This window comes from Oncorhynchus tshawytscha, linkage group LG24, assembly GCF_018296145.1.
Source record: "Oncorhynchus tshawytscha isolate Ot180627B linkage group LG24, Otsh_v2.0, whole genome shotgun sequence".
Taxonomy (NCBI): Eukaryota; Metazoa; Chordata; class Actinopteri; order Salmoniformes; family Salmonidae; genus Oncorhynchus; species Oncorhynchus tshawytscha.
This window is the reverse complement of record NC_056452.1, coordinates 33,761,944-33,785,092: the sequence shown is the minus strand read 5'-3', so window position 1 is coordinate 33,785,092 and position 23,149 is coordinate 33,761,944. Positions and strand designations below refer to the sequence as shown.

Here is a 23,149-nt window from a genome sequence, read left to right as displayed (position 1 = left end):
TCTGTACTTACTGGTGGCACAGACGCTGTTTCATCCTTTCCTACACTGAAATTACCCTTGCCTAACGATTGCGTCTGACGGACAACGTTCTGAGCCCTCTCCTGTACTCCCTGTTCACCCACGACTGCGTGGCCATGCACGCCTCCAACTCAATCATCAAGTTTGCGGACGACACAACAGTGGTAGGCTTGATTACCAACAACGACGAGACGGCCTACAGGGAGGAGGTGAGGGCCCTCGGAGTGTGGTGTCAGGAAAATAACCTCACACTCAACGTCAACAAAACTAAGGAGATGATTGTGGACTTCAGGAAACAGCAGAGGGAACACCCCCATCCACATCGATGGAACAGTAGTGGAGAGGGTAGCAAGTTTTAAGTTCCTCGGCATACACATCACAGACAAACTGAATTGGTCCACTCACACAGACAGCATCGTGAGGAAGGCGCAGCAGTGCCTCTTCAACCTCAGGAGGCTGAAGAAATTCGGCTTGTCACCAAAAGCACTCACAAACTTCTACAGATGCACAATCGAGAGCATCCTGGCGGGCTGTATCACCGCCTGGTATGGCAACTGCTCCGCCCACAACCGTAAGGCTCTCCAGAGGGTAGTGAGGTCTGCACAACGCATCACCGGGGCAAACTACCTGCCCTCCAGGACACCTACACCACCCGATGCTACAGGAAGGCCATAAAGATCATCAAGGACATCAACCACCCGAGCCACTGCCTGTTCACCCTGCTGTCATCCAGAAGGCGAGGTCAGTACAGGTGCATCAAAGCTGGGACAGAGAGACTGAAAAACAGCTTCTATCTCAAGGCCATCAGACTGTTAAACAGCCACCACTAACATTGAGTGGCTACTGCCAACACACTGTCAATGACACTGACTCTACTCCAGCCACTTTAATCATGGGAATTGATGGGAAATGATGTAAATATATCACTAGCCACTTTAAACAATGCTACCTTACATAATGTTACTTACCCTACATTGTTCATCTCATATGCATACGTTGATACTGTACTCTATATCATCAACTGCATCCTTATGTAATACATGTATCACTAGCCACTTTAACTATGCCACTTGGTTTACATACTTATCTCATATGTATATACTGTACTCGATATCATCTACTGTATCTTGCCTATGCTGCTCTGTACCATCACTCATTCATATATCCTTATGTACATATTCTTTATCCCCTTACACTGTGTATAAGACAGTAGTTTTTTTGGAATTGTTAGTTAGATTACTTGCTCGTTATTAGTGCATTGTCGGAACTAGAAGCACAAGCATTTCGCTACACTCGCATTAACATCTGCTAACCATGTGTATGTGACAAATAAAATTTGATTTGATTTGAGCTGGGCTTGTAGCACAGCTATCCTCGCCGTAAGGAGATCGTTCTCCTGTATATTATGAGTACAGCGACTGCAATTAGAAGGCATCATGTTAATGTTACTACTTAGCTTCGGCTGTTGGAGGTCCTGACAAACCATGTCCAGATAAAGCGTCCGGAGTGAAAAAGTTGAGTGAGGAAAATAGAGATTTCAGACACACTCAGTGTTACAGACAGGGGCTTTTGTCTCAGAGATTTGGTTTGATTTGAGTCTACATTTATGGGATATTCTCATTAAAGCATTAATCAGCAGTTGAAACAATAACCAACCTGACTTCCACCCCTGTTTCAGTAAAAAGCTGAGGGATGGAGCTGGAGAAATGTAACCCCTCTCCTAGATAGAGCCAAGCATTCAATGACTGACCATCCATGATCTCACAATGCTAGTTTTAAACATGCTTTGAGGCTCTGCAGTGTTGTTTTCAACTACATTGTTTACAAACATTAGAGTTAACAAGCTTCTATTTTGGGTTCTGATAGAATGTGACTGTTAAACTAAGCTGCTGAGGCATTTCATAGTTATATTATTCCACAATCAATGGTTGTTTTTCATTAATACAGAAGTCCAAAAATGGATGGAGCAACTACAGATTGCCCCTTTAATCTGCTTCTATTAATTATGCAGATGCCTTGATGTGGAGTTTCATACTGGAGGGAGGATGAGAGGGGGAGGACAGGGACAGAGAGATCGACTAGAGCTGTTCTCATGGTAAGGTAACTTACCAAGTCAGTGTTTTCCGTTGGGAGAAAAGCAGGCTTAGAGCTGTTCTGCTGTAGGCCTAGAACACGCATGACTACAGCCTGACAGACCACTATGTAATCTAGAACTTCTAGGAGCCAAGCAGCTGGCTCTTCAGACACAGGAGGAGAGGAGAGGAGAGGAGAGGGAGAGAGAGGAGAGGAGAGGAGAGGAGAGGAGAGGAGAGGAGAGAGAGGAGAGGAGAGGAGAGGAGAGGAGAGGAGAGGAGAGGAGAGGAGAGGAGAGGAGAGGAGAGGAGAGGAGAGGTCCTTGTATATTGGGTTATGGAGATTTTTGCTTTTAATTCGTTTTTTGTAGCTTCATTTCGATCTCCAGTTTGAGTTTGAGGCCTATATGTGTGCATGTGAATGATCAGTCAATTAAAACCCAATTTATTTCAAATAATCTATATAATAAAACCCAATTTACTGAAAATAATATATATATATTAAAACCCAATTTATTTCAAATAATCTATATACTAAAATCCAATTTATTTATAATTATCTATATATTAAAACCCAATTTATTTCAAATAATCTATATAATAAAACCCTATTTATTTTAAATAATCTATATATGAATTTTTTTATTTATTTATAATTATCTATATATTAAAACCAATTTATTTATAATTATCTACATATTAAAACCCAATTTATTTTAAATAATCTATATATTAAAACCCAATTTATTTAAATAATCTATTTATTAAAACCCAATTTATTTATAATTATCTATATATTAAAACCAATTTATTTATAATTATCTACATATTAAAACCCAATTTATTTTAAATAATCTATATATTAAAACCCAATTTATTTAAATAATCTATTTATTAAAACCCAATTTATTCAAAACAATCTATATAATAAAACCCAATTTATTCAAAACAATCTATATAATAAAACCCAATTTATTTAAATAATCTATATAATAAAACCCAATTTATTCAAAACAATCTATATAATAAAACCCAATTTATTTAAATAATCTATTTATTAAAACCCAATTTATTCAAAACAATCTATATAATAAAACCCAATTTACCTAAAGTATTCTGTAAAATAATTTAACTGTCTTTATGGTTATATATTGTTGATTGGAGATTGTTACAGATGCATGCAAACATTAACAATATTATGATTGAGCCTGTTTCCTGCTTGCTGTGTGTCCCAGACCAGCGGGTGGCGTCTTTCTGCACCATGACAGATATGCAGAGGGCCGAGGCGCTCCAAATCTCACAGGAACTGACCAGACGCGTGGCTGCAGCTGAGGGGGCCGCCCTAGAGGCAGGGTGAGAGCCTCATCACTTGTAATACACATACCATACCATACTATACTACACCATACCATACTATACCATACCATACCACACCATACCATACTATACTATACTATACTATACCATGCCATACTATACTACTCCATACCATACTATACCACACCATGCGGTACCATACTATACTAAACCATACCATACTATACCATACTATAATATACCATACCATGCCATACTATACCATACTATACTATACCATGCCACACTATACCATACTATACCAAACTATACCATACTATACTACACAATACCATACTATACTATACTATACCATACTAAATACCATAGCATACTATATCATACTATACCATAGCATGCCATACTATATCATACTATACCAAACCATACCGTACTATACTATATCGTAGCATTCTATATCATACTATACCATACCATGCCATACTATTTCATACTATACCATACTATACGATACCATACTTTACTTGACCATACTATGTCATACTCTACCATACCATCCTATACCATACCACACCATATCATACTATAGCATACCATACTATGTCATACTATACCATACCATACTATACCATACCACACCATATCATACTATAGCATACCATACTATGTCATACTATACCATACCATACTATGTCATACTATACCATACCATACTATATCATACCACATCATATCATACTATAGCATACCATACTATGTCATACTATACCATGGCATACTATACCATACTATACTATACCATACCACATCATATCATACTATAGCATACCATACTATGCTGTACTATACCATACCATACTATACCATACTATACTACACCATACCACATCATACCATACTATACCATACCATACTATACCATACCACATCATATCATGCTATAGCATACCATACAATGTCATACTATACCATACCATACTATACCACACTATACTATGCCATACCATACTATACCATACCATACTATACCTTACCATACTATACCACACTATACTATGCCATACCATAATATACCATACCATACCATACCACACTATACTATACCACACTATACTATACCTTACCATACTATACCATACCACATCATACCATACTATACCATACCATACTATACCATACGATACCATACCACATCATATCATACTATAGCATACCATACTATGCTGTACTATACCATACCATACTATACCATACTATACTACACCATACCACATCATACCATACTATACCATACCATACTATACCATACTATACCATACCCTACTATACCATACCATACGATACCATACCAAATCATATCATACTATGCCATGCCATACCATACCATACCATACTATACCATGCCATGCTATACCATACTATACTATACCATATTATACTATACTATACCATAACATGCCACACTATACCATACTATACTATACCATACCATAGTATAAAATACATACATCATGTCACATCACATCATATCGGAATATACCATACTATACCAGTCTATACCATACCATACTATACTATACCATACCATACCATACTATACCATACCACATCATATCATACTATAGCGTACCATACTATACCATACTATATTATACCATACCTTACTGTTCCATACCATGCCACACTATACCATACTATAGTATACCATGCAATACTATAAAATACCATACTATACCACATCATATCGTACTATATCATACTATACCATACCATACTCTGCCATACTATACCATACCATACTATACCATACCACATCATACCATACCATGCCACATAATACCATACTATACCATACTATACCATACTATATTATACCATACTATACTATACTATACCATACTATACCATTCCATACCATACCATACCATACTATGCTATACCATACCATACTATAAAATACCATACTATACCACATCATATCGTACTACACCATACTATACCATACTATACCATACCATACCATACAATACTATACCATAGCATGCCAAACTATACCATACTATACTATGCCATAGTATACCATACCACATCATATCATACAATGGCAGACCATACTATACGATACCGAACCCTACTAAACTGTTCCATAATATACTATACCATACCGTACTATACCATGCCATACCATATTATACCATACCATACTATACGATACTATACTATAACACACCATACTATACTATAGCATACTATACCGTGCCATGCCATACCATACTATACTATACCATACCATACTATGTCATACTATACCACATCATACCATACTGTACCATACCACATCATATCATACTATACCATACCACATCATATCATACTATAGCATACCATACTATGTCATACTATACCATACCATACTATGTCATACTATACCATACCATACTATATCATACCACATCATATCATACTATAGCATACCATACTATGTCATACTATACCATCGCATACTATACCATACTATACTATACTATACCACACCATATCATACTATAGCATACCATACTATGCTGTAGTATACCATACCATACTATACTACACCATACCACATCATACCATACTATACCATACCATACTATACCATACCACATCATATCATGCTATATCATACCATACAATGTCATACTATACCATACCATACTATACCACACTATACTATGCCATACCATACTATACCATACCATACTATACCTTACCATACTATACCACACTATACTATGCCATACCATAATATACCATACCATACTATACCACACTATACCTTACCATACTATACCATACCACATCATACCATACTATACCATACCATACTATACCATACGATACCATACCACATCATATCATACTATAGCATACCATACTATATTATACCATACCATACCCTACTATACCATACTATACCATACTATACCATACCCTACTATACCATACCATACGATACCATACCAAATCATATCATACTATGCCATGCCATACCATACCATACCATACTATACCATGCCATGCTATACCATACTATACTATACCATATTATACTATACTATACCATAACATGCCACACTATACCATACTATACTATACCATACCATAGTATAAAATACATACATCATGTCACATCACATCATATCGGAATATACCATACTATACCAGTCTATACCATACCATACTATACTATACCATACCATACCCATACCATACATCATATCCATACCTATACCATCATATCATACTATTCCATATGCCACACTATACCATACTATAGTATACCATACCATACTATACCATACTATATTATACATATCATACCTATTACTATTCCATATTCCCATGCCACACTATACCATACTATAGTATACCATGCCATACTATAAAATACCATACTATACCACATCATATCGTACTATATCATACTATACCATACCATACTATACCATACCACATCATACCATACCATGCCACATAATACCATACTATACCATACTATACCATACTATATTATACCATACTATACTATACTATACCATACTATACCATTCCATACCATACCATACTATGCTATACCATACCATGCCAAGCTATACCATACTATACTACACCATACCATACTATAAAATACCATACTATACCACATCATATCGTACTACACCATACTATACCATACTATACCATACCATACCATACAATACTATACCATAGCATGCCAAACTATACCATACTATACTATGCCATAGTATACCATACCACATCATATCATACAATGGCAGACCATACTATACGATACCGAACCCTACTAAACTGTTCCATAATATACTATACCATACCGTACTATACCATGCCATACCATATTATACCATACCATACTATACGATACTATACTATAACACACCATACTATACTATAGCATACTATACCGTGCCATGCCATACCATACTATACTATACCATACCATACTATGTCATACTATACCACATCATACCATACTGTACCATACCACATCATATCATACTATACCATACCACATCATATCATACTATACCATACCATACCATACTATACCATACCATACCATACTATAGCATACCATACTATGTCATACTATAGCATACCATACTATGTCATACTATACCATACCATACTATGTCATACTATACCATACCATACTATATCATACCACATCATACCATAATATACCATACCATACTATACCACACTATACCTTACCATACTATACCATACCACATCATACCATACTATACCATACCATACTATACCATACGATACCATATCACATCATATCATACTATAGCATACTACCATACTATACCATACTATACCATACTATATTATACCATACTATACTATACTATACCATACTATACCATTCCATACCATACCATACCATACTATGCTATACCATACCATACTATAAAATACCATACTATACCACATCATATCGTACTACACCATACTATACCATACTATACCATACCATACAATACTATACCATAGCATGCCAAACTATACCATACTATACTATGCCATAGTATACCATACCATGCCATGTCATACTATACCATACCATACTATACCATACCACATCATATCATACGATGGCAGACCATACTATACGATACCGAACCCTACTAAACTGTTCCATAATATACTATACCATACCGTACTATACCATACCATACCATATTATACCATACCATACTATACGATACTATACTATAACACACCATACTATACTATAGCATACTATACCGTGCCATGCCATACTATACTATACCATACCATACTATGTCATACTATACCACATCATACCATACTGTACCATACCACATCATATCATACTATACCATACCACATCATATCATACTATACCATACCATACCATACTATACCATACCCAACTAAACTATACCATAAATCAAATCAAATCAAATGTATTTCTATAGCCCTTCGTACATCAGCTGATATCTCAAAGGGCTGTACAGAAACCCAGCCTAAAACCCCAAATAGCAATCAATGCAGGTGTAGTAGCACGGTGGCTAGGAATAACTCCATAGAAAGGCCAAAACCTAGGACGAAACCTAGAGAGGAACCAGGCTATGTGGGGTGGCCAGTCCTCTTCTGGCAGTGCCGGGTGGAGATTATAACAGAACATGACCAAGATGTTCATAAATGACCAGCATGGTCCAATAATAATAAGGCAGAACAGTTGAAACTGGAGCAGCAGCACGGCCAGGTGGACTGGGGACAGCAAGGAGTCATCATGTCAGGTAGTCCTGAAGCATGGTCCTAGGGCTCAGGTCCTCAGAGAGAGAGAAAGAAAGAGAGAATTAGAGAGAATTAGAGAGAGCACACTTAAATTCACACAGGACACCGGACACACAGGACACAGGACACATAGGACAGGAGAAGTACTCCAGATATAACAAACTGACCCTAGCCCCCCGACACATAAACTACTGTAGCATAAATACTGGAGCCTGAGACAGGAGGGGTCAGGAGACACTGATATAACCCCACCAACTTTGCCAAAGCACAGCCCCCACACCACTAGAGGGATATCTTCAACCACCAACTTACCATCCTGAGACAATGCCGAGTATAGCCCACAAAGATCTCCGCCACGGCACAACCCAAGGGGGGGCGCCAACCCCGACAGGAAGATCACATCAGTGACTCAAGCCACTCAAGTGACGCACCCCTCCCAGGGACGGTATGAAAGAGCACCAGTAAGCCAGTGACTCAGCCCCTGTAATAGGGTTAGATGCAGAGAATCCCAGTGGAAAGAGGGGAACCGGCCAGACAGAGACAGCAAGGGCAGTTCGTTGCTCCAGAGCCTTTCCGTTCACCTTCCCACTCCTGGGTCACACTACACTCAATCATAGGACCTACTGAAGAGATGAGTCTTCAGTAAAGACTTAAAGGTTGAGACCGAGTTTGCGTCTCTTACATCGGTAGGCAGACCATTCCATAAAAATGAAGCTCTATAGGAGAAGGCCCTACTATACTAGACCATACTATACCATACCACAATATATCATACTATGCCATACCATACTATACCATACCCTACTATACTGTACCATACCATATATACTATACCATACCATACTATACTATACTCTACCATGTCACACTATACTATACCATAGCATACTATACCATACTATACCATACCACATCATACCATACTATACGATACCATACCCCACTATACTGTACCATACCATACTATACTATACCATACCAAACCATACTATACTATACTCTACCATGGCACACTATACTATACTATACCATACCATACTATACCATACTATACCATACCAGACTATACTATACCATACCATGCTTTACCATACCATACTACACCATACCAGAACCATACTATACAATACCATACCCTACTATACTATACCATACCACATCATACCATACTATGCGATACCATACCCCACTATACTGTACCATACCAGAACCATACTATACGATACCATACCCTACTATACTATACCATACCGTGCCATACTATGTCACGCTATACCATACCATACTATATTACACCATACTATACCCTACTATATTATACCATACTATACCCTACTATACTATGCCATACTATACCATACCATACTATACCATACCACATCATATCATACTACACCATACCATACCATACTATATTATACCATACTATACGATATCATACCCTACTATACTGTACCATACCATACATTGCTATACTATGCTATACCATACTATACTACACCATACCACATCATATCATACTATACCATACCCTACTATTCTATACCTTACTATACCATACTATGCTGTACCATACAACAACACACTATACTATATTATACCAAACCTTGTCATACTATACCGTATCATACTTTACCACTTCAAATCACAACACTATACTACACTATAACATCTATGTGTTTGTCCAGGAACAACTCCCCATCCACTCTGACTGGTAAAGTCAACCAACTGGAGGTGATCCTGAGACAACTGCAGTATGATCTCAGAAAGGTACGGCACTCTCTTCACTTCTTCGTCTTTGTCTTCTTATGTTTCTTCTTTTCTCTTCCCACACCTCCAGAGACAATGGCCCTCAAAGGAAAATGTGTTGGCAACTATATTTTTAGGCTCCCCGAGTGGCCCAGCGGTCTAAGGCACTGCATCTCAGTGCTAGAGGCGTGGTATAGTGGTATACTGGTATGGTGTAATTAAATAAAGGTAAAAAAAATAAATAAATAAAAATGGTATAAAGATATTATGTAATGGTATGGTGTAATGGTGTACTGGTATGGTGTAGTAGTGTATTGGTATGGTGTAATGGTATAATGATACTGTGTAATGGAATGATGTAATGGCATGGTGTAATCGTGTAACAGTACGGTGTAATGGTGTAATGATGTAATGATATGGCGCAATGGTATGGTGTAATGGTATAATGGTATAATGGTGTAATGATATGGTGTAATGGTATGGTGTAATGGTGTAATGGTGTAATAGTATGGTGTAATTGTATGGTGTAACGGTGTAATGGTATGGTGTAATGGTATAATGATATTGTGTAATGGTATGGTTTAATGGTGTAATGGTATTGTGTAATGGTATAATGATAATGTGTAATGGTATGGTTTAATGGTGTAATGGTGTGGTGTAATGGTATAATGATATTGTGTAATGGTATGGTTTAATGGTGTAATGGTGTGGTGTAATGGTATAGTGTAATGGTATTGTGTAATGGTATAATGATATTGTGTAATGGTATGGTTTAATGGTGTAATGGTATTGTGTAATGGTATAATGATATTGTGTAATGGTATGGTTTAATGGTGTAATGGTATTGTGTAATGGTATAATGATATTGTGCAATGGTATGGTTTAAAACCTGTTAAAGATAGGGCTGACTACTGCCCCCTTTGGAGGAATTGCGTGCCCATAGTAAACAGAAAAAAAATCTGTCAAAAATTGCTAATATATGCATATAATAATTACTATTGAATAGAAAACACTCTAAAGCTTCTAAAACCGTTCAAATTATGTCTCTATGTAAAGCAGAACTCTCAGGGCAGCCATTCTCCCAAACTCTCTCTTGCCATCATGAAAGTTGGCCCAACTTTGACGTCATCGCCCCCACCCTTCCCAACCAGCTACAGATCTGGAACATTTCCTATCTCTTCAGCGCGATGTCCCCTTTCAGTGGGGCCTGTCATTGTGAGAATCGCGTGCTCCCTCGAGTTTTGGCGGGCTGAAACCTCCGGGTCACGCGAAAATACATGTACTTTCATGCGCGCATCGGGTCCGGAGCTCTCTTTGTTCCAAGATTCACCAAACGATGTAGGTTTGTCTGTTCACGCTAAGGATTGTTTTGCATGTTTAGAACATGCTAAAGCTCGATTCTGCACTTAGTTTGACCAGTTTAGTCGACATATAATATGTAATTTTGAAGTTTTGATGTGCATCCACTAGAATTTTGGCTGCATTTCAACCAGAATTTGTCGCGTTTAATTGTAATTGTATAATGATGTAATGGTATGGTGTTATGCTGTAATGGTATAATGCTTTAATGGTATGGTGTAGTGGTATGGTGTAATAGTGTAATGGTATAATGTAATGGTGTAATGGTGAAATGGTGAAATGGTATAATGCTGTAATGGTATGGTGTTATGGTGTAATGGTGTAATGGTATAATGCTGTAATGGTATGGCGTAATGGTATGGTGTAGTATAATGGTGTAATGGTATAATGCTGTAATGGTGTGATGTGATGGTGTATTGGTATAATGCTGTAATGGTATGGTGTAATGGTATAATGCTGTAATGGTATGGTGTAGTATAATGGTGTAATAGTATAATGCAGTAATGGTGTGGTGTAATTGTGTAATGTTGTAATTGTATGGTTTAACAGTGTACTGGTGTACTGGTATGGTATAATGGTATGGTGTGGTATAATGGTGTAATGGTATAATGCTGTAATGATATGGAATTGTGTAATGGTATGGTGTGGTATAATGGTGTAATGGTGTAATAGCTGTAATGGTATGGTGTAATGGTGTAATGGTGTAATGCTGTAATGGTATGGTGTAATGGTGTAATGGTATAATGCTGCAATGGTATGGTGTAGTGGTATGGTGTAATGGTGTAATGGTATAATGCTGTAATGCTGTAATGGTATGGTGCAATGCTGTAATGGTATGGTGTAATAGTATAATGCTGTAATGGTATGGTGTAATGCTGTAATGGTATAATGCTGCAATGGTATGGTGTAATGGTATGGTATAGTATAATGGTGTATTTGTATAATGCTGTAATCATATGGTGTTATGGTGTAATTCTGTAATGGTATAATGCTGTAATGGTATGGTGTAATGGTATGGTATAGTATAATGGTGTAATTGTATAATGCTGTAATGGTATGGTGTAATGGTGTAATGGTATAATGCTGTAATGGTATGGTGTAGTGGTATGGTGTAATAGTGTAATGGTATAATGCTGTAATGGTATGGTGTAATGCTAAGGTGTAATGGTGTAATGGTATAATGCTGTAATGGTATGGTGTAATGCTAAGGTGTAATGGTGTAATGGTATAATGCTGTAATGGTATGGTGTAATGGTATGGTGTAGTATAATGGTGTAATGGTATAATGCTGTAATGGTGTGATGGTATGGTGTAATGGTATAATGCTGTAATTTTATGGTGTAATGCTGTAATGGTATGTTGTTATGGTGTAATGGTATAATGCTGTAATGGTATGATGTAATGGTGTAATTTGATAACCTAAAGACACAGACTTGAAAACCAAACGCAGTTTTTGGTAAGTATAACTCCTTCCACGTCTTCTGATCGAAGAACATCAAAGGTAAGGGAATATTTATGTGTTAATTATGGGTTTCCGTGGACTCCGAGATAGAGGAGACATAATGCTAATTTCTGAGCGCCGTCTCATATTATAGCCTAGTGAACGAATTCTGTAACGTTAAAAATAAATGTAACACAGCGGTTGCACTAAGAAGAAGTGTATCTTTCTAACTATATGTAGAACATGTGTATTTAGTCTAAGTTTATGATGTGTATTGCTTGTTATCTGACGTTATCTGCCGGGGCTATCAACATTCTCCGGACATTTGAGTAGCATTTTTTGAACATGGCGTCATTGTAAACAGAGATTTATGGATGTAAATGGCATATTATTGAAAAAAACATAAATGTACTGTGTAACATGTCCTATTACTGTCATCTGATGAAGATTTTCAAAAGGTTAGTGAATTATTTTTCTTTTAATCCTGCGGTTGTTGATTGCATATTTTGTTCAACGTGGCTATTCAAATTAGCTGTGTCTTTGGTGGTGGTTTGACATAAATATGTGCTATGTTTTCGCTGTAAAACATTTTAGAAATCTGACTTGCTGGCTAGATGAACAAGGTGTTTATCTTTCATTTGAGCTGTTGGACTTGTTAATGTGTGGAGGTTAAATATTTCTAAGAATATTTTTGCGTTCCATGCGCCACGTCCCAGTTAACGTCGGAAGGGATCGTTCCCAAATGGGAACCCTAACCCGTCATCAGGTTTAATGGTGTAATGGTATGGTGTAATGGTATTGTGTAATGGTATGGTTTAATGGTGTAATGGTGTGGTGTAATGGTATTGTGTAATGGTGTAATGGTATTGTGTAATGGTATGGTTTAATGGTGTAATGGTATGGTGTAATGGTATTGTGTAATGGTATGGTTTAATGGTGTGATGGTATTGTGTAATGGTATGGTTTAATGGTGTAATGGTATTGTGTAATGGTATAATGATATTGTGTAATGGTATGGTTTAATGGTGTAATGGTATGGTGTAATGGTATTGTGTAATGGTATGGTTTAATGGTGTAATGGTATTGTGTAATGGTATAATGATATTGTGTAATGGTATGGTTTAATGTTGTAATGGTATTGTGTAATGGTATAATGATATTGTGTAATGGTATGGTTTAATGGTGTAATGGTATGGTGTAATGGTATAATGGTATTGTGTAATGGTATGGTGTAATGGTATGGTTTAATGGTGTAATGGTATTGTGTAATGGTATGGTTTAATGGTGTAATGGTATTGTGTAATGGTATAATGATATTGTGTAATGGTATGGTTTAATGGTGTAATGGTGTGGTGTAATGGTATAGTGTAATGGTATGGTATAATGAAATGGTACAGTGTAATAGTATAAAGGTATGTTTTAATGGTGTAACGGTATGGTATTGTGCAATGTTATAACGGTTTTGTGTAATGGTGTAAGGGAATGGTGTAATGTTGAAATGTTGAAATAGTTTAATAGTATGGTGTAATGGTATAGTGTAATGGTGTAATGGTGTGATGTTATGGTATTATGGTATGTTTTAATGGTGTAATGGTATGGTATTGTGCAATGGTATAATGGTGTAAGGGAATGGTGTAATCTTGAAATGTTGAAATAGTTTAATAGTATGTTGTAATGGTATGGTGTAATGGTGTAATAGTGTGATGTTATGGTGTAATGGTGTTGTGGTGTAATAGTATGGTGTAATGATGTAATGGTGTAGGATAATGGTGTAATGGTATAATGCTGTAATGGTATGGTGGAATGCTGTAATGGTATGGTGTAATGGTATGGTGTAGTATAATGTTCTAATAGTATAATGCTGTAATGGTGTGGTGTAATGGTATGGTGTAGTATAATGTTGTAATGGTATAATGCTGTAATGGTATGATGTAATGCTGTAATGGTATGGTGTTATGGTGTAATGGTGTAATGGTATAATGCTGTAATGGTATGGTGTAGTATAATGGTGTAATGGTATAATGCTGTAATGGTGTGATGTGATGGTGTATTGGTATAATGCTGTAATGGTATGGTGTAGTATAATGTTGTAATAGTATAATGCTGTAATGGTGTGGTGTAATGGTATGGTGTAGTATAATGTTGTAATAGTATAATGCAGTAATGGTGTGGTGTAATTGTGTAATTGTGTAATGTTGTAATTGTATGGTTTAACAGTGTAATGGTGTACTGGTATGGTGTAATGGTATGGTGTGGTATAATGGTGTAATGCTGTAATGGTATAATGCTGTAATGGTATGGAATGGTGTAATGTTATGGTGTGGTATAATGGTGTAATGGTGTAATAGTATAATGCTGTAAAGGTATGGTGTAATGGTGTAATGGTGTAATGGTATGGTGTAATGGTGTAATAGTGTAATGGTATAATGCTGAAATGGTATGGTGTAATGGTATAATGCTGTAATGGTATGGTGTAATGCTGTAATAGTATGGTGTTATGGTATAATGCTGTAATGGTATGGTGTAATGGTATAATGCTGTAATGGTATGGTGTAATGGTGTAATGGTATAATGCTGTAATGGTATGGTGTAATGGAGTAATTATATGGTTTAGTATAATGGTGTAATGGTATGGTGTAATGGTGGACTGGTATGGTGTAGTATAATGGTGTAATGGTGTAATGGTATGGTGTAATGCTGTAATGGTATAATGCTGCAATGGTATGGTGTAATGGTATGGTATAGTAGAATGGTGTAATTGTATAATGCTGTAATGGTATGGTGTTATGGTGTAATGCTGTAATGTTATAATGCTGTAATGGTATGGTGTAATGGTATGGTATAGTATAATGGTGTAATTGTATGGTGTTATGCCGTAATGGTATAATGCTGAATTGGTATGGCGTAGTGGTATGGTCCAATGGTGTAATGGTATAATGCTGTAATGGTGTAATGGTATAATGCTGTAATGGTATGCTGTAATGGTGTAATGGTATAATGCTGTAATGGTATGGTGTAATGGTGTAATGGTATAATGCTGTAATGGTATGGTGTATTGGTATGGTGTAGTATAATGGTGTAATGGTATAATGCTGTAATGGTGTGATGTGATGGTGTAGTGGTATAATGCTGTAATGGTATGGTGCAATGGTATGGTATAGTATAATGGTGTAATTGTATAATGCTGTAATGGTATGGTGTTATGGTGTAATGCTGTAATGCTGTAATGGTATAATGATGTAATGGTATGGTGTAATGGTATGGTATAGTATAATGGTGTAATTGTATAATGATGTAATGGTATGGTGTTATGCTGTAATGGTATAATGCTGTAGTGGTATGGTGTAGTGGTATGGTGTAATGGTGTAATGGTATAATGCTGTAGTGGTATGGTGTAGTGGTATGGTGTAATAGTGTAATGGTATAATGCTTTAATGGTATGGTGTAATGGTGTAATGGTGTAATGGTATAATGCTGTAATGGTATGGTGTAATGGTATGGTGTAGTATAATGGTGTAATGGTATAATGCTGTAATGGTGTGATGTGATGGTGTATTGGTATAATGCTGTAATGGTATGGTGTAATGGTATAATGCTGTAATGGTATGGTGTAATGGTATGGTGTAGTATAATGGTGTAATAGTATAATGCAGTAATGGTGTGGTGTAATTGTGTAATGTTGTAATTGTATGGTTTAACAGTGTAATGGTGTACTGGTATGGTATAATGGTATGGTGTGGTATAATGGTGTAATGGTATAATGCTGGAATGGTATGGAATTGTGTAATGGTATGGTGTGGTATAATGGTGTAATGGTGTAATAGTATAATGCTGTAATGGTATGGTGTAATGGTGTAATGGTGTAATGCTGTAATGGTATGGTGTAATGGTGTAATGGTATAATGCTGTAATGGCATGGTGTAGTGGTATGGTGTAATGGTGTAATGGTATAATGCTGTAATGGTGTGGAATGGTGTAATGGTATGGTGTGGTATAATGGTGAAATGGTGTAATAGTATAATGCTGTAATGGTATGGTGTAATGGTGTAATGCTGTAATGGTATGGTGTAATGCTGTAATGGTATGGTGTAATAGTATAATGCTGTAATGGTATGGTGTAGTATAATGGTGTAATGGTGTAATGGTATGGTGTAATGCTGTAATGGTATAATGCTGCAATGGTATGGTGTAATGGTATGGTATAGTATAATGGTGTATTTGTATAATGCTGTAATCGTATGGTGTTATGGTGTAATTCTGTAATGGTATAATGCTGTAATGGTATGGTGTAATGGTATGGTATAGTATAATGGTGTAATTGTATAATGCTGTAATGGTATGGTGTTATGCTGTAATGGTATGGTGTAGTGGTATGGTGTAATGGTGTAATGGTATAATGCTGTAATGGTATGGTGTAGTGGTATGGTGTAATAGTGTAATGGTATAATGCTGTAATGGTATGGTGTAATGCTAAGGTGTAATGGTGTAATGGTATAATGCTGTAATGGTATGGTGTAATGGTATGGTGTAGTATAATGGTGTAATGGTATAATGCTGTAATGGTGTGATGGTATGGTGTAATGGTATAATGCTGTAATTTTATGGTGTAATGCTGTAATGGTATGTTTTTATGGTGTAATGGTATAATGCTGTAATGGTATGATGTAATGGTGTAATGGTATAATGCTGTAATGGTATGGTGTAATGGTGTTTTGGTGTAATGCTGTAATGGTATGGTGTAATGGTATAATTCTGTAATGGCATGGTGTAATGGTGTTTTGGTATAATGCTGCAATGGTATGGTGTAATGGTATGGTGTAATGGTGTAATGGTATGGTGTAGTATAATGGTGTAATGGTGTAATGGTATGGTGTAATGCTGTAATGGTATAATGCTGCAATGGTATGGTGTAATGGTATGGTATAGTATAATGGTGTAATTGTATAATGCTGTAATGGTATGGTGTTATGGTGTAATTCTGTAATGGTATAATGCTGTAATGGTATGGTGTAATGGTATGGTATAGTATAATTGTGTAATTGTATAATGCTGTAATGGTATGGTGTTATGCTGTAATGGTATAATGCTGTGGTGGTATGGTGTAGTGGTATGGTGTAATGGTGTAATGGTATAAGGCTGTAATGGTATGGTGTAATGGTGTAATGGTATAATGCTGTAATGGTATGGTGTAATGGTGTTTTGGTATAATGGTGTAATGGTATGGTGTAATGGTGTAATGCTGTAATGGTATGGTGTAATGGTGTAATGATATGGTATAGTATAATGGTGTAATGGTATGGTGTAATGGTGTAATGGTATGGTGTAGTATAATGGTGCAATGGTGTAATGGTATGGTGTAATGCTGTAATGGTATAATGCTGAAATGGTATGGTGCAATGTTATGGTATAGTATAATGGTGTAATGGTATAATGCTGTAATGGTATGGTGTAATGGTGTTTTCGTATAATGCTGTAATGGTATGGTGTAAGGGTGTAATGCTGTAATGGTATGGTGTAATGGTGTAATGATATGGTGTAGTATAATGGTGTAATGGTATGGTGTAATGGTGTAATGGTATGGTTTAGTATAATGGTGTAATGGTATGGTGTAATGCTGCAATGGTATAATGCTGCAATGGTGTGGTGTAATGGTATGGTATAGTATAATGGTGTAATTGTATAATGCTGTAATGGTATGGTGTTATGGTGTAATGCTGTAATGGTATAATGATGTAATGGTATGGTGTAATGGTATGGTATAGTATAATGGTGTAATTGTATAATGCTGTAATGGTATGGTGTTATGCTGTAATGGTATAATGCTGTAGTGGTATGGTGTAATGGTATGGTATAGTATAATGGTGTAATTGTATAATGCTGTAGTGGTATGGTGTAATGGTGTAATGGTATAATGCTGTAGTGGTATGGTTTAGTGGTATGGTGTAATGGTATAATGCTGTAATGGTATGGTGTAATGGTATGGTGTAGTATAATGGCGTAATGGTATAATGCTGTAATGGTGTGATGGTATGGTGTAATGGTATAATGCTGTAATGGTATGGTGTAATGGTGTAATGGTGTAATGCTGTAATGGTATGGTGTAATGGTGTAATGGTGTAATGGTATAATGCTGTAATGGTATGGTGTAATGGTATAATGCTGTAATGGTATGGTGTAATGGTATAATGCTGTAATGGTATGGTGTAATGGTGTTTTGGTATAATGCTGTAATGGTATGGTGTAATGGTGTAATGGTATAATGCTGTAATGGTATGGTATAATGGTATAATGCTGTAATGGTATGGTGTAATGGTGTAATGCTGTAATGGTATGGTGTAATGGTGTAATGGTATAATGCTGTAATGGTATGGTGCAATGGTATAATGCTGTAATGGTATGGTGTAATGATGTAATGCTGTAATGGTATGGTGTAATGGTGTAATGATATGGTGTAGTATAATGGTGTAATGGTATGGTGTAATGGTGTAATGGTATGGTGTAGTATAATGGTGTAATGGTGTAATGGTATGGTGTAATGCTGTAATGGTATAATGCTGCAATGGTATGGTGTAATGGTATAGTATAATGGTGTAATTGTATAATGCTGTAATGGTATGGTTTTATGGTGTAATGCTGTAATGGTATAATGATGTAATGGTATGGTGTAATGGTATGGTGTAGTATAATGGTGTAATGGTATAATGCTGTAATGGTGTGATGTGGTGGTGTAGTGGTATAATGCTGTAAGGGTATGGTGTAGTGGTATGGTGTAATGGTATAATGCTGTAATGGTATGGTGTAGTGGTATGGTGTAGTATAATGGTGTAATGGTATAATGCTGTAGTGGTATGGTGTAGTGGTATGGTGTAATGGTGTAATGGTATAATGCTGTAATGGTGTGATGTGATGGTGTAGTGGTATAATGCTGTAAGGGTATGGTGTAATGGTATGGTGTAATGGTATAATGGTGTAATGGTATGGTGTAATTGTATAATGGTCTCTTTTCTCAATCACTACCTAGTTAACTTCTCTTCCTTCCTCTCCTTTCTGTGTCTGTGCTCTCCAGTCCCTTATTTTAACCCTGGGAAGAATACAGAGAAACCCATTTACCCTACATCTGGCTGAGTCCTGCCTGACTATAGAAGCCAGTGTCCCCTTTTTAAGTTGGTTAGAAAAACGTCACGCAGCTAGTCTTATAAGCCAAGAACAATAGGGTGTGTTTGTAATTGTACAGCTATTTGTGAACCCATGCTTTATTCCAAGTGAGTGATAAGAAACTATTAGCCTCCATCTGAAATGGCATCCATTTCAGACAAAACCCTAATGGTGAGTGTTGATCTCCTCCTCGGGAGGAGGACCAGGAGGTGTTGCTGCAGGTAGAGGTTAGGGTTTGGGTCAGGGTTAGGGGTCAGGGGTTAGAGGTCAGTGTTAATATGATATGTTCTCTCTCTCTACCAGGAGAAGGAGGACAAGGTGTTGCTGCAGGTAGAGGTGCAGCACCTGAGACAAGACAACATGAGACTACAGGAGGAGAGTCAGACATCAGCCGCTCAACTCAGGAAGTTTACTGAATGGTTCTTCCACACTATCGACAAGAAACCCTGAAACTCTACTGGACTACTAATGCCCCTGGGGAACAATGGAACTCTACTACCCCAGGGGGTAACAGAACTCTGAGGACTACTGCCATACTACTGCACTGAGAGAGACCTACTGCCCAAGGAGCAATGGAACCCTCTACTGCCCTGGGGGGGACTTGACTTCTCGAATGCCACATGGACAGAACATTTCTACAAACTACAACTCCCTGGGGCCCCAGGGACAAAAACATAACTATTCAAGAAAACCCTGTGCTGTGTGGGAGAGCCTGTCCTGGGGGACCCCTCTTTCTCTGTCCCCTGGGGATCCCTCTGTCCTGGGGAACCCCTCTTTCTCTGTCCCCCGGGGATCTCTCTGTCCTGGGGAACCCTCTTTCTCTGTCCCCTGGGGAACCCCTCTGTCCTGGGGAACCCCTCTTTCTCTGTCCCCTGGGGAATCCCTCTTTCTCTGTCCCCTACGGAACCCTCTTTCTCTGTCCCCTGGGGAACCCCTCTTTCTCTGTCCCCTGGGGAACCCTTCTTTCTCTGTCCCCTGGGGAACCCCTTTTCTCTGTCCCCTAGGGAACCCTCTTTCTCTGTCCCCTGGGGAACCCCTCTTTCTCTGTCCCCTGGGGAACCCCTCTGTCCTGGGGAACCCCTCTGTCCCCTGGGGAACCCCTCTGTCCCCTGGGGAACCCCTCTGTCCCCTGGGCAACCCCTTAACAGGAATAAACTTATTGTCTGCTATCGGCACCAGGAATCAACTTATTGTCTGCTATTGGCACCAAGAGGAATCAACTTAATGTCTGTTCCTTTATCTGCACCACGAGGCACCAAGAGGAATCAACTTAATGTCTGCTATGTGCACCAGGAATCAACACGGTCTGCTATCTGCACCAACCATGTGGCAGACCTAGACTGTAAAGGCACAGTGGGATTAAAGAATGTAGCCCAACTGACCTGAGAAGTATTTTTTACTGTCTGTTTCCTCAACGTTCCTAAAGTCACAAACACTTAGAAGCCAACCTGATGTTTGATCCAAACGCTTTGATTTGAAATAGTTATGTTTAATCTTTATGTTCTTCAATGTTGTAATATAGAATCACGAAGGGGCAGTAGGGTTGATGTTAAAAGGTGCTCTCCTGCTGTCGCTGTCGGATGAAAACTTCTTATCTCCACAACAGAACATTTTCAGGAAATGGGAAAAACTGCCATATTTTCCCATTAACAATTTACGAAACCTTCAAAGATAAAAAAAAAAAAAACTAAAATCAATTTCTTGTCCTAGAGTCATGAAGTGTTGAGAGTACACTACGGGGAGTTACTGCTTTCAATTTCTGTAAACAAATCAAAATAAATACAAAATGGTAAAATTGCAAAAATGGAGTTCCAAGGTTTTCATTCGACAGCATTTCTCAAACCTGTTCTATCACTAGTCTGTTTATATGCTGCTGTCATCACGTCTTAGCAATAACAAAGTAGTTGTTTTAGTGTGTTTTAAAAAGTTAGCAGCACAAATGTAAGCAGTTCCTGTGGGGAGAATGACGGTTGTATTTGACATGTGCTGATATCCTACAAGAGGCTGTGTGTTAATATAGGTGTAGAATAGTATGGGTCCTTTCTCTTTGCTTTCCTTGTTACTACTCTTGCCTTGTCCATGGATCGCTCAGCTGATACACAAACCTGGGCCGCATGCCACAAGGCACACTATTCCCTACGTAGTGCACTACTTTTGGTCAAGACTTTGGTCAAAAGTAGTGCACTACACTCTAGGAATAGGGTGCCATTTGTGATGCAGAACCCGAATGCATTATAATCACAGTAGCAATCTGGGCCCATAGGGCTCTGGTCTACAGTAGTGCACTATATAGGGAATAGGGTGCCATAAGGCCCTGGTCTAAAGTAGTGCACTATATAGGGTGCCATGTAGGATACAACCAATCGCACTCACAATGTCAAAATGTCTCTCTCTGTACATAAGCTCCTCCACTGAAGTGTCTTGTTGTATTTCATATTTATTGAAACTGATTTCACCTGAAGTTGTTCATTTGATTAATTAATAAGCATCAAATATAGATGTTCCTTTTTCAGCACTAAGTTAGGAAAAAGCTCTGTTTTTGTTGTAAAGTAGGTATGAAGCTTAATTTACAGGGCAGAATTATATTAAAATATACAAATGATTATTCTTGTTGATTGTGTCCCAGAGCTCTGGTCAAAATAAGTACACTAAATAGGGAATAGGGTGCCATAGGGCTCTGGTCTAAAATAGTCCACTATTTAGG

General features: G+C 37.4%; 1 protein-coding gene across 4 annotated transcripts in view; it reads left to right on the top strand.

The window, feature by feature from the left end:
* The window catches only part of LOC112238626 (signal-induced proliferation-associated 1-like protein 2), a 341,137-nt gene extending 318,983 nt beyond the window's left edge, over nucleotides 1-22,154 (top strand). For all 4 annotated transcript variants that reach the window (XM_042305703.1, XM_042305704.1, XM_042305702.1 and 1 more), the window contains 3 exons: nucleotides 3,326-3,443; nucleotides 10,430-10,511; nucleotides 20,749-22,154. In XM_042305703.1, the coding sequence (XP_042161637.1) occupies nucleotides 3,326-3,443; nucleotides 10,430-10,511; nucleotides 20,749-20,895 (347 nt within the window). In that variant the 3' untranslated portion in view covers nucleotides 20,896-22,154. The remainder of the gene's footprint in view (nucleotides 1-3,325; nucleotides 3,444-10,429; nucleotides 10,512-20,748) is intronic.
* The last annotated feature ends 995 nt before the right edge of the window (nucleotides 22,155-23,149 follow it).